We start from the raw sequence: 12,142 nt of genomic DNA, 5'->3' as shown, positions 1-12,142 counted from the left end.
AGCCGCAGTGACGCACACGGCCAGCAGAAAACGTTGCCGGCTATGACCACAATATAAGATGCCTGCAATGGAGGCTCGTTGCCCCCGTTCTTCCACTCTTCATCGCACATCAATCGCGCTGAGCAACCGCAACCAAAGACATCGCATCATCAATACAAGCGTGAGTTCCGTTAATAGTTATATAATTAAAGAATTACCTTATACTTAAGACCGCGAACACGCCCGGTCAAAGTTTGCTTGGCGCGTCGCAGTCGGTCGTGCGGAGATCGCTGAGCCATCCCCGCCTGACATGCTTAGGGCCTGATCAGCTCGCCGTTGCGGTGTCGTTGCGGTTGGGAAAACCTGCACAAAAAAAATCGCAGGGGGCCTTGCAAGGCCACTAACCCCAATCAAGTGGTAATTTCCCACATTTATCGACCAAATTTGAGGCCGAGCGCCCGGAACGATCCGTCTCGATTTATGCAATGTATCTTCGCGGGGCTCTTCGTGACACCCTGGTCAACGCCCTTCATATGGTATAGTGCACAGCCAAATCTAGTATGGTTGGCTTTTTCCCAATAGTACGGCAACCCTTCTTCGAGAAGGGTTGCCGTACCGTCGAGATCCTACGTACTGCTGCCAATGGCTTCCATTAATAACCCTCTGCTCAACGCCGTCATCACGAAAGCTGTAGTGGATGTAGCCCTACAGTATGTTGATCGCCGTCGACTACTAGGGCCACGCGACTGCGATATTATCCACCCAGAGGGGCCCTCGGGGGCCTGCCATCTTGCTGAGTCGATTCTCAGTGGCTCAGATACCCAATTCGTTGATCTTTTTCGTATGCCAAAGGCCGCTTTCCATCGATTGGTTACATGGCTACAAGAGCATACCGGGCTTAAGGGGTCCAGATACCTGACAGCCGAGCTAAAGCTTATGATCGTGCTATGGATATTCGCCCACGACGAGAGCCAGCGTAATGCTGCCCACCGGTTCCGAGTCAGCCAGTCTACTGTGAGCTCTGTTATGACGGATCTACTGGACAAGCTCGTATAGCTCCACTGCGCATTCGTCAAGCCAAAAGACGATGACTGGCTCGACCCGTCTATCGACGATGCATTCTACGGTTGTATCGGGGCCATTGATGGTACATATATCCACGCCTTCATTCCAGAGCCTCAGCAACACCAGTGGCGAACCCGGAAAGGCTTTATCGCACAGAACGTCTTCGCCGTAGTCCGATTTGATGGTGCGTTCTCGTACGTACTCGCTGGTGCTGAGGGCTCAACACACGATTCTACGCTTCTTAGCATCGCTACTGCGAATGACTTTGCGGTCCCCTCGGGCCGGTTCTACCTTGCAGACGCTGCATTTGGTGGGCATGTAAGGATTCTTACACCTTATAATGGTGTCAGATATCACCTCGAGGATTGGAGGAATGCCAAAAACCCGCCGACCACAGCAAAAGAACTATATAACATCCGGCACGCACGCCTTCGGGTTATCGTTGAGAAGGTATTCGGTATTCTAAAGAGGAAGTGGAAGATTATCCGAGCTACTACGCCAGAGTACTCGATACGAAACCAGGTCCAGATCGTGTACGCAGTCACTGGTATCCATAACTTCCTTCTTGACACCAGCGATGAGGAGCTAGTAATTGAGGCTACACAAGAGGCTTGTCGGTATGCTGAGCAGATAATTAGGAGTCGGTATAGTAAGGATATCCGGGATGCTATTGCAGAGGTTCTATGGAGGGAGCGGGATTTCTAGCTAGTCTTCCATGACTCGGTCAGAGCCTCTTTAATATCCCGGTCTACAGTGTTCCATACAACAGCATTTGAGTGCTCTTTTAGCTGCATGATACACGTTACACGCTCTGCGGGGCTTAACTGGATAGAGAAGTTGTGTATAAAGTCCTTGATCGCAAGCCGGATCTCATCCTGCCCTTTCAGGCGAAGCATGGCCTCAGCCTGCTTAACCATAGCTTCTGCTTGCTTCATAGAGGCCTCAGCTTGCTTATCGAGGCTCTGGGCCAGTGCTAATACCTCTGGATTTGTATTGGCTTTCCGAACCCTCCGGTACGACGGCGCCACAGAGGGTTGGCGAGAGTTAGCATCAGTAGCTGAGCTCGTACTCAGGACCATGGCATCCTCGGTATCGCCCTCGCCCTCGCCCTCGTCGTCAGGCGTCGTAGTAGAGGGGCCAAAGGCATTACTCGCGCGGATAATGTTACGGCCATGACCAGACTGGTTGGCGTATATCGTCTCATAGTCTGACAGAGTAAACCGAGCAGTCCGAAGCCATCCAGCATCCTTATATTGCAAAAGGAAGTTATTCCAGACTTCCACAGAGCCTTCCACCATCCTCTCTTCTTCGTTATATTTCGCACCTGACTTGTTAAGGAAGGTCTTGATCGTTCGGAATCGCTTCTTCTCGTTATCGTACTTGTCCCTGATCTTCTCTGCTGACCAGTGGAAGTCTGGAAAGGATTCCTCCATTGTAACAGAGATCCTCTGGAATGCCGGCCGCGTCTCGGTCAACTTGTTGATACGGAACGCTCCAGCGATAGCCTCGTCTCGGAATAACTCGATAATCTTCGCCTGCATTTCGGTTGTGTAGATGATTTTCCTCCGCCTCGTACGCGGGGTCGACGAAGGCGCGTCAGGTGTCGGCTCGGAAGTAGGGCCGTCATCGGAGGCTTGCAGGCCGTCGTCAGAGGGTAGGTCATCGGCTTGAACAACAATAGAGGCCTCAGGAGCAGGAGACTCTACTGCGGTTGCCCTGATGCGGGGTCTTCTGGGCATCTTGACGATAGGTGGGTTGCTGTCGTGGCTGTATTTTGGTCAAAAAATTGCGGGAAGACAGGGCGGAAGTCACACGGGACTATGATTAATTAGGAAAAGCCTAGTTACAGGGGGTTTCGGGGTACATTGGCTGTGTCTCCACTTTAATTATGCACATGGCTCGTATCTTTTCCCAACCGCAACGACACCGCAACGGCGAGCCGACCAGGCCCTAATAAGTGGAGACCCCCCCACCCCTCAAACGCCTTCACTTTATAGAAACTTGTCGGCGGTCTTTAGTTCGGACTCCATGAGTCATGACGCATCAGCCAGCTACTGTAAGGCGAATGTCCAGCAATAGCTTTAAGCTATCTGCTGCCACGTTTTACAGACGCTAGTCAGCCTTGTCCAGCCATACCTTTACTCTCCTTCTCCGACTTGCCCTTATTCTCGTTCACTCCGCCACTCTCGGCTTCGCCGGAGCTCTGCTGCCTGCTTCGCAGCAGTCATACTTCCAGAACATGCTGTCTCTGAGCTGAGGACTAAATCGATTGCCAAATTAGCGGTGGCGACATTGGCCAGAACAGTACTTTGCGAACCAGATGATCAATTGCTTGGGCAAGGCAAAGCCTAGACCTTCCTTTCCTAGCCTACTCCGCTCTTCTTTTCGCCGACCCCACGGCCCACTCCCTGCCTCTGCGCGTCTAGTGACCTAAATACCTAGTTCTTAGCTGAGATCCTGCTCCTCTTAATTATCTCTATAGTGATGACTCACTGTCGTATTCGTGTGCATATCTGGCGGCATAATTTCGGGCGATTAGCAACCAGCGCAGGCTGAGAGAGGCAGCTCAAGTGTATCGCCCTCGTCTTGGGCCCCTACTAGGGTATTCTGAGTCTCGGCTGCGACTCCGCTAGTCCGGACTGTCCCCCTTCCTTTCGATGTGTGGGCTCCCAAGCCATAGACTGATGATCTATTTCGTGTGCCCATACCATGATGACGATACAGGAGATTCAACTATCATACGCCGCCATGGATCTTCGTCGGAGTTCTATCTGTCTATTAAACTAGGTGTTTCAACAGCTCTTAAAATACGATATGGCTCTATAAACAATTGTAATACCTCTCTATTTTTCATATAAATATCTACTATACCGATGCCAGAGCCTTTGAGACTCATCGTACTTGTTAGGCAGTGGGCCTTCAACGAACAGTCTCCACAGTAAAATCGGGATCCAATGGTGTGTGCCCAGATGTAGGTTCACGGAAAATACCCTGAAGGTTTTTTTGTCAATTTTGGTAAATGGCAACTTTAGCCGGGGTGGCCAGAAACAAGGCACGGGGCTGCGCAATACACACACACACTAGAATCACCACAGCTCAGGGTAAAGCGGCGGCAGCTCAGGGCTATGCCTGCCTATGGTAAATACTGAGGGCAACATTCGGGAGGCGCATTATGTTGTTGTTACCACCAGCTGTTACTACCGGGTATTGCAACTGGCCGTTACGACTTGCTGTTACGACTTGCTGTCACGACCTGTTGTTATGACCTGGTGTTTGCGCCGCGGGCCGCGGAGTTAACGTACGGGCCGGTTGTCAACTCGTATTTCTTTATTCATTGGTATACTTGGAAACACGACGTGACCGTAGCATAGCAAGATCCTGATAGCCCTGAACCCTCTGCCATAAAAATGCCACTAGTTCACCCCTTTTTTCTCGCCACTCCAAGCTGCTGAACTAGGTATCATTCACGACCCGCCATCGCACATGGCCCTCCTATCATACTATGTCGTAGGCGCGCTATCTCCCGAGAACTTCAATATCGAGATCTTGACCGACGGCGCGTATCACAAGGTCCAGACGCCACCCATCCCTCGTGGCCCATGCCATACTGCTAGACCGTGGTCATGGCGGTCGACCCGCGCCTCAAAATAGAGAGCGAGATTGCCACGCTGACACTGCTGCGACAGAACACCACGCCGCATTCGGATGATTACAGCGATGCAATTGGCTCCCCATGGAGTACGGGCCCAGTCCTGCCATGCCCAGTCCTGCCATGCCCAGGCGGAAAGCGACCTCAAAAGAGACGGGATACCTTATGACCAAGGTCCTCGGCTTATCTACCGACGTGCAAGACCGGAATCTAAGGCACGAAGTAATCAGGTGTCAAACGGGATCCGCTAGAGCAAATTTGGCCGTCGACCTCGAGTTGAAGCTACCCTAAAGCCTCCGAATCGTGCCTGCCAAATATGTGGGTAGGTTGAGGTGAGGTGGTATGCTCCTGTCAGATCTTGGCAGACTCAAGATGCCCACCCTTGGGCTTCTCCGGCATCGAACAACCCGATGGAGGAGGGGCTGTACCCGTTGGGCCCGTAATATATTAAGGTCAGAAACCGAGCCTGCTTAGTATGCTTAGAAATCTATCGCAAATTCTGCATTTGTTAGCTCTGTTGAGCTTGTTAGAAGTAATTACGACACTGGACTCTGCTGCTGTGGAACGGTTTTCTGCCTTTGCTCGTCATCCCTCCGCTCTTGATCTATCTCCACTTCACTCCTCCGCTCTTGATCTATCTCCTCTTCACTCCTCCGCTCTTGATCTATCTCCTCTTCACTCCTCCGCTCTTGATCTATCTCCTCTTCACTCCTCCGCTCTTGATCTATCTCCTCTTCACTCCCCCCCTCTTCTTCCTTCCCCTTCTCCCAAACCCGCGGTCACCCTCGTCCTCATCTCCCGCGCTAGCCACAGCCGACTTGGTGGGCACAGGCGCCGCAACAACTGGCGCGACAACCCCCACGCCACCACCACCCGTCGTCCCAGTCACCGCCGGACACGCATCCCCATCAATCTCCCCATTCGTTGCCGTCACCACGACGCCCGCTCCCTGCTTTCCACAATACTGCGTACACCCATTAAGCTCCCCAGACTTGTCACTCGCACTATCGCGCAGCTTCAACACCTCGCTAAACCCGAAATTCCCCAAACTCCCACCGGCCGCCGCGTCGACCGCGCAAGATTTCTCAAACTGCGCCGCGTCCGCGCCAGCGGCTTTGCACTGCGACGCGCCAGCGCTGTCGCGCAGGCTCGTCGGGTACTCGATGGAGAAGATGGGCTTGCCGGCGGCGACGTAGGGCTGGAAGTCGGCGCAGAACGCGCCGCCGGCCTCCTGCCGCAGGTCCTTGCAGTCCTCGAGCACGGCGAAGTCGAGCAGCGGCGCCAGGATAGAGACGAGCTTAGCCGCGTTCTTCTGCCCGATCATCAGCGGGAAGCCGCGTTTGGTAGCCAGACTGTGCGCGAGGGTCGCGAGCTCGGTTACAAAACGGGTGTAGTCGGCCGAGGTGGTGGACCAGCCCGTCTGAATAATTAGGTTCGTTAGTACCTGTGAGGGGGCGATGGGAAAGAAGGAAAGACGCACGCCGCTGCCGCCGCCCTCGTCCCCGGTGAAGCCGTCAATGTTGTCCGGGTCGACGCCGTCGCAGCCCAAGTCGGCCGCCAACGTCACGCGGCGCTTGATCAGGTCGACGGCCGTCTGGTTCTTGATGTTGATCCACTTCTCCTCGCCGAACGGCGCGTCGTAGCTGTTGCCCAGCAGGCCGCGGAACGCCGCGCTCTGCCACGTCGTCTCCCAGTCGCAGTCGCTGGGCTGCGCGAGCCCCGCGTTGAAGTAGCAGATGACGCTGACGTCGGGGATTTGTTTCTAATATCAGAAGATTAGCGTGGGGGCTGCGGACGTGAGAGAGTCTGGGCAGGCTTACGCGGAGAAAGTCGACGATCTCCGGGTGTCTCTGCAGGTGGAATAGGTCGAGGTCCCACACCACGGCGTCGGCGGGGACGAGCGGCTTCGTGACGTCCAGCGTGTTCATGATGTCGATCTGCCACTTGGCTCCGGGGGCGAAGCCGGGGGGTTTGGTGCCAGCGGCGGCTGCTTGAGCTGCGGCTCCCGTGACGCCATAGCAGGCAAGGGGGAGCAGAAAAGAGCAAAACTGCCTCATTGCGACAAAGACAGTCGGACTGTGTTTTCGAGGCTCTCTTGAAGTCAGGAGGGTGGGTAGGTATGTTGTGATTTCGAATCAGAAGCGAGAGTCCAAACGTGCACTTCCCGGCAACTGTCAAAAATAACCAGAAAGGGGGGAAAACCAAAAGAGAGGACAACACGCCAAAGATGGCCTGAACATGTCGCGGACACCGGTGTACATTTTATCGTCGTCCGATCCAACCGTCCAGAGCCGGCCGTTCTAGCGCGCCAGGGTCCCAGCTCCCGCGCCATGTCGGTTGTTGGGTTGCGAATCCTTGGTGGGTGCCAGCGCCGCACGCTTGGTCGATGCCGCAGGGCTTGCACGCGCCATGGGCTAGGCTGCAGTGCTGAAAAATCAGCATTAAAGGGAGAAGACAGCCCACTCTTCCTGTTCCTCCGCTCCTGGGAGCGTGTTGGCCCTGTTAATCCATGCCCGCTAACTTCATGCCCGCCGACTTCATGCCCGCCGACTTCATGCCCGCCAACTTCAAAGTCGCAGTCGGGGAGGGGCTCAGGTCGAGCTAGTTGATTGAATATAGACCAAATGGTTTCAGTGCTGGGATGCTGACAGCTGCAGGAAGATGGAATGTCTTTGGGAATGGGATTTAGGGCCGACTGCAACATATTCAAGACCAATAAAGACTCTGTTTTGAGTTGCTTCTTGCCGCGACTGGTGTTGTTGAGTCCCCTGAATTGCACTGGTGGGTTGTGCGCCTTATGCATTATTATGCCAGAGTTGTGCACGCTTGTGCCGTGGTTGTGCACGCTTGTGCACACTATCCACGCGCCGCGGAAGCTATCCCTCCCGTGGATATATCCACGCGCTAAAGCTCGAAGCCGCCAATACCGGGGAATTGTGGTGGCGGAGAGGTGGAGTAAAGGTCAGGCATGCTCCGGCTGTAACCCTGCGGGACTCTTGGCCGCCGTTGAGATCAAGAAACGGGCGGCATCTGGTGACGCATGCACCCCAACCGTGGCTCTGATCTTGCGGGCCGCTGCACCCACTCGGCGGGAGCTCCCTAGAGGGTTCTTGGTTCCTAGTTCTGTAACCAGAGGCTCCTCTCACTTGACAGCAGCTACTGTTACTGTGCCGTGTCGACTGGAGCCGGAAGCCCCAAGGCCCCGAGAGCCCGAGTCAGTCGCGTGTCATGTCGATGGAGATGCTGATCAGGGTGGCTAGTCTGCCCAGCGTTCGAGATTGAGATGGGCGGCCGATCGTGTCCGTCCAGCGTCTTCCTTATAAAAGCCGCATCATCTCCCACAACCATCGACGAGGGTTGGTACTCCTCACATTGTCTGATTTCTGACCTTGGCCGTGAATGTGATGCTCCGCTGCGCAGAGCTACAAAACCCAACACAATAACAAACCCAACACAACAACAAACCCAACACAACAACAAACCCAACACAACAACAAATCCAAAACAGGCCACCATGGCAACAAGTGCAGGAAGCTTCAGCGTCCCGAGTTCGGTGCCCTGGGCCGACTTGGCCTTCAAGTCGATGCCCGACCCGTCGGCCAAAGCACTACCCTACCTCATCACAGCGATCCTACTCGCCTTTGCTGTGTACTCGCTCAGCCACAGCAGCAGGCTGGGGTGGGCGGACGACGGCATCCCGCACCTCAACCCGCGGGGGCCGCTCGAGTTCACCGACGCGGGGCCCAAGAAGCAGTTCGTGGCGGGCGCGCGGCAGCTAGTGGCAGCGTGGTTCGCGGCGCACCCAGACCGACCAGCGCGCATGACGAGCGACTTTGGCGACGTGACGCTGCTGCCACCGAGCCTGGCCAACGAGATCCGCAACGATGATCGCCTGAGCTTCTCGCGCTGGACCTACAAAGCCTTCCACGCCCACCTGCCCGGCTTCGAGGGCTTCCGCGAGGGCAGCCGCGACTCGCACATTGTCCAGGCCGTCATCCTGAAGGATCTCACAAAGTACCTAAGTAGGTCTTGCTGCTACTGCTGCTGCTGCTGCTGCTGTTGCTGCTGTTGCTGCTGTTGATGCTGCTGCTGCTGTTGATGCTGCTGCTGCTGTTGCTGCTGCTGCTGCTGCTGCTGCTGCTGCTGTTGCTGCTCACAGGAGTGAATACGGAGACAGCTGACAAGTGAATCCCGGCAAACCAGACAAGGTCACGGCGCCGCTGTCCGAGGAAACGGGGCTGACCCTCGCTGAACTGCTGCCCACCGGGGATGGCAAAGGTAATTCACCCCTCGATACCCTACCCGGACACAACTCGACAGGCTGACACGAAACAGAATGGCAAACAATCAACCTGCGCGAGACCATGCTGCGAGTCGTGGCGCGCATCTCGTCGCGCGTGTTCCTGGGCGAGGAGCTGTGCCGCGACGAGGCGTGGCTAGACGTGACGCGCAACTACACGCTGGCGGCGATGGCAGCCGCGGCGGAGCTGCGGCTGTGGCCTTCGCCTACACGTCTCGTCGTGCACTGGTTCCTGCCGTCGTGCCGGCGGGCGCGGGCGCTAGTCGCAGCAGCGCGCCGCGCCATCGAGCCCGTGCTAGAGCAGCGGCGGCGGGCCAAGCGGGAGAATGCCGAGTCGGCGGCCATGTTCGACGACGCGCTCGAGTGGTTCGAGCGGACGGCCGGCGGCAGGGACTATGATGCGGCCATCGCCCAGCTGTCCATCTCCATGGCCGCCATCCACACTACGACTGACCTCGTGTGCCAGGTGCTGCTGGACTTGGCCGCGCACCCAGACGTGGTCGAGCCACTGCGCGAGGAGATTGCCGCCGCGCTTCGTGACGGCGGCTGGCGCAAGACGTCGCTGTACAACATGCGCCTACTAGACAGCGTCATCAAGGAGACCCAGCGCCTGAAGCCCATTGGCATTGGTGCGTACTCACCTTTCCGTGAGCCCCCCTTTTTTTTTAGCTCACCCAATTTGCTAACCATCACCACAACACAGTGGCGATGCGCCGAGTCGCTCTCTCAGACGTGACGCTCTCCGACGGGACGGCGATCCACAAGGGCAGCGTGGTAGCCGTGTCGAGCCACGGCATGTGGGACGAGGCGGTGCACGCCAACGCAGACACGTGGGACGGGCAGCGGTTCCTGCGCATGCGCAGCGGCAGCGGCGGCGAGCACGCGGCGCAGTCGGTCAGCACGGGGCCGGACCACCTGGCGTTCGGGCACGGGCGCCACGCGTGCCCCGGCCGCTTCTTCGCCGTCAACGAGGCCAAGATCGCCCTCGCCCACCTGCTGCTCAAGTTCGACTGGCGCCTGCCCGCCGGCGCGCCGCCGCCCGTGGCCCGCGCCATGGGCTTCAACCTCGCTGCCGACCCGTTCGCCAGCATGCAGTACCGCCCGCGCGAGCCCGAGGTCGATGTTGATGCCCTGTAGATGGTCAGGGACTCAGGGGGTAGCGCAAGGTGGCGGTTACGAAGAATCCGTGGTGGATCCAGGTCATCTTCACTTGGTTTGGTTGGCGTGGTAATGACTCTTGGCATGGTGATGACTCTGACCAGTGGGCAACGATGTAAGGAATAGGCGGTACTATGTTGTCAGGTGTCTTTCAGACGTTCAAACACCAGGGCTAATTCGAAGGATGTTGGGAGTTAGTCATCAGGCAACAGTTCATAACTTCATTCTGTCCGCACACTGCCCCGCTCGAGGGGATTGACACAAGTTTGACACAAGTTCCATGCGCAGTCAAAGTCCCGCGAGGCGTGATGTCTGACTCGACGACAGATGTGGTGGTGGCGTAATTGAGGATCATTTGTCAGAGCATCAAGGTGGTGGTGGTGGTGGTGGTGGTGGGGGAGGTGAAGTAAATCTTGGCTTCACTCTCAGTCCTTATGTCCGAAAAACAAACTTGTTTGTCATCTGATGTTTGTTTCTCAGCGATCGATCCACAAGCCGTCTGATGTCAGATACGAGACAATCGGCCGAACGCGTTGCTGTGTCCACCGGGAGGGTACGCAGCTTGTTTTAGGCAGCGCCTTTTTCGACATCTCAGTTTTCCAGTTCGGTTCCTGTTGTGTAACTGGCCCGTAGGCAACCGTCTTCTGTTTATTCATGCGCCAGCTAACCCCTCTCGAACCTTTGAAACCCACAGCCACCTGGGGGGGGAGGGGGGAAGTCGTGCGGCTCAATTGGCCGACCGACGCCCAATCGAGTCTGGATGGGAGGCAGAGGTGCAAGGCGTTGTGGGTTTAGAAAAGCGGCACTGCGTGGTTGGTTTGAGGTTGCGCTCCAATACGTGTACCACGCAACAGACGCGTCAGCCTGCCAACCCCTCAGGGGCCCAGCATGAGCACCCAGTTCCAAACATCCAACCGTCATTCCAAACCGTCATTCCATCACCCACATTCAGAGTGTCCACCATTCAGAGTGTCCACCATTCAGAGTGTCCACCATTCAGAGTGTCCACCATTCAAAGTGTCCATGCATGTCTATCTGTCTTTGTCCACATTGATATAAGTGAGTTTGCCCTAGACGTCCTTGGCTGCTCTTGTCCTCCATCCAAACCCCATCACCAAGACTCTCCTCCGCACTCCATCCGATTCACTTGTCATCCGTCAGCAAGGCGCCGACTACTTGTCGAAAGAACCAACAGACCAAACAAAAACTCGCCCACCATGGCAGACCCCGACCGCCAGTTGCGCCGATTGCGCATGCTCTGCATCGTCACCTTCCTTCCCGCCTTCCCCCTCTGCCTCGCCCACGGCATCGCCTCGGAGGGCATCGCACCGGCCATCGGCATCCTGCCCATGGCCTTCTCGGCCGCCTTGTCCTGCTTCCTCCTCTGGCGCATGAGGAAGGACCGGGCTGCGGCCGCAAAGGCCTTCAACCACCACGCCCACCACCGCGGCATTGACGCCGAGGACGCCAGCGACGAGGAGGACGGTGGCCTGGTGCTCGTCGCCAAGAGCGCCCCTGCACTGTCTTTCTTTGTCTTCCTTGCCGACCTCATCCTCGCCCTGTCAATCCTGACCGCCTTGGTCTTTACCTGGGTCGACGTCAGCATCAACCGCAACCAGTGGAGGAGCTACTGGCCCAAAACACAACATGGGGACATGGCCATGCTCGCCGCTTACGGCACGATTCCCCTGATGGTCAACTTGTGAGTCCAAGTCCGCTGCTCTCTCCCCCCCCACGGCACTTCCTAATTCACAACCACCTCCCCCCCCCCCCCCCCTAGCGGCATCCACACCTTCTTCGCCCTGCGCTCGCTGTACCGCGAGATCCACCAGCTCATCGACCTGAGCATCGCCGTCGCGGGCGGCCACCATCGCTCCGCCCCCGTGCCCGCGCAGTGCCCGCACTGCGGCGAGGCCGTTGTGACTAGCGCCGGTCCCTCTGACCAGCAGCCCCAGCCCGTGCCGACCTGGATGTCGGGCGGCCGCAAAAAG

At 56.8% G+C, this 12,142-nt stretch overlaps 3 protein-coding genes across 3 annotated transcripts; 2 read left to right on the top strand and 1 right to left on the bottom strand.

The window, feature by feature from the left end:
• Positions 1–5,417: 5,417 nt before the first annotated feature.
• Positions 5,418–6,750, bottom strand: B0T26DRAFT_643508 (glycoside hydrolase superfamily; the record flags this gene model as incomplete). The annotated part of the gene is made up of 3 exons (XM_060437539.1): positions 5,418–6,113; positions 6,174–6,455; positions 6,514–6,750. 3 exons carry the CDS (start codon positions 6,748–6,750, stop codon positions 5,418–5,420), a joined length of 1,215 nt encoding a protein of 404 aa, XP_060297731.1.
• A 1,457-nt stretch (positions 6,751–8,207) lies between these two features.
• On the top strand, positions 8,208–10,130 carry B0T26DRAFT_643766 (putative cytochrome P450 monooxygenase; the record flags this gene model as incomplete). Its single annotated transcript, XM_060437567.1, has 4 exons — positions 8,208–8,715; positions 8,897–8,971; positions 9,029–9,622; positions 9,697–10,130. The coding sequence occupies 4 exons, from the start codon at positions 8,208–8,210 to the stop codon at positions 10,128–10,130; spliced, it is 1,611 nt and encodes a 536-aa protein (XP_060297730.1).
• Positions 10,131–11,142: 1,012 nt separating this feature from the next.
• On the top strand, positions 11,143–11,904 carry B0T26DRAFT_700332 (uncharacterized protein). The gene has a single exon (XM_060441536.1). It carries the CDS (start codon positions 11,369–11,371, stop codon positions 11,855–11,857), a length of 489 nt encoding a protein of 162 aa, XP_060297729.1. The 5' UTR covers positions 11,143–11,368; the 3' UTR covers positions 11,858–11,904.
• The last annotated feature ends 238 nt before the right edge of the window (positions 11,905–12,142 follow it).

The sequence above is a fragment of the Lasiosphaeria miniovina genome, assembly GCF_030549165.1.
Source record: "Lasiosphaeria miniovina strain SMH2392-1A chromosome Unknown B0T26scaffold_3, whole genome shotgun sequence".
NCBI lineage: Eukaryota > Fungi > Ascomycota > Sordariomycetes > Sordariales > Lasiosphaeriaceae > Lasiosphaeria > Lasiosphaeria miniovina.
The sequence above is the reverse complement of the archived record's forward strand: the minus strand, read 5'-3'. Positions and strand labels throughout refer to the sequence as shown.

What these genes read in the sequence shown, in the direction of transcription:
- B0T26DRAFT_700332 (XM_060441536.1), top strand. Translation starts at nt 11,369, where the DNA reads ATGGCAGACCCCGACCGCCAGTTGCGCCGATTGCGCATGCTCTGCATC.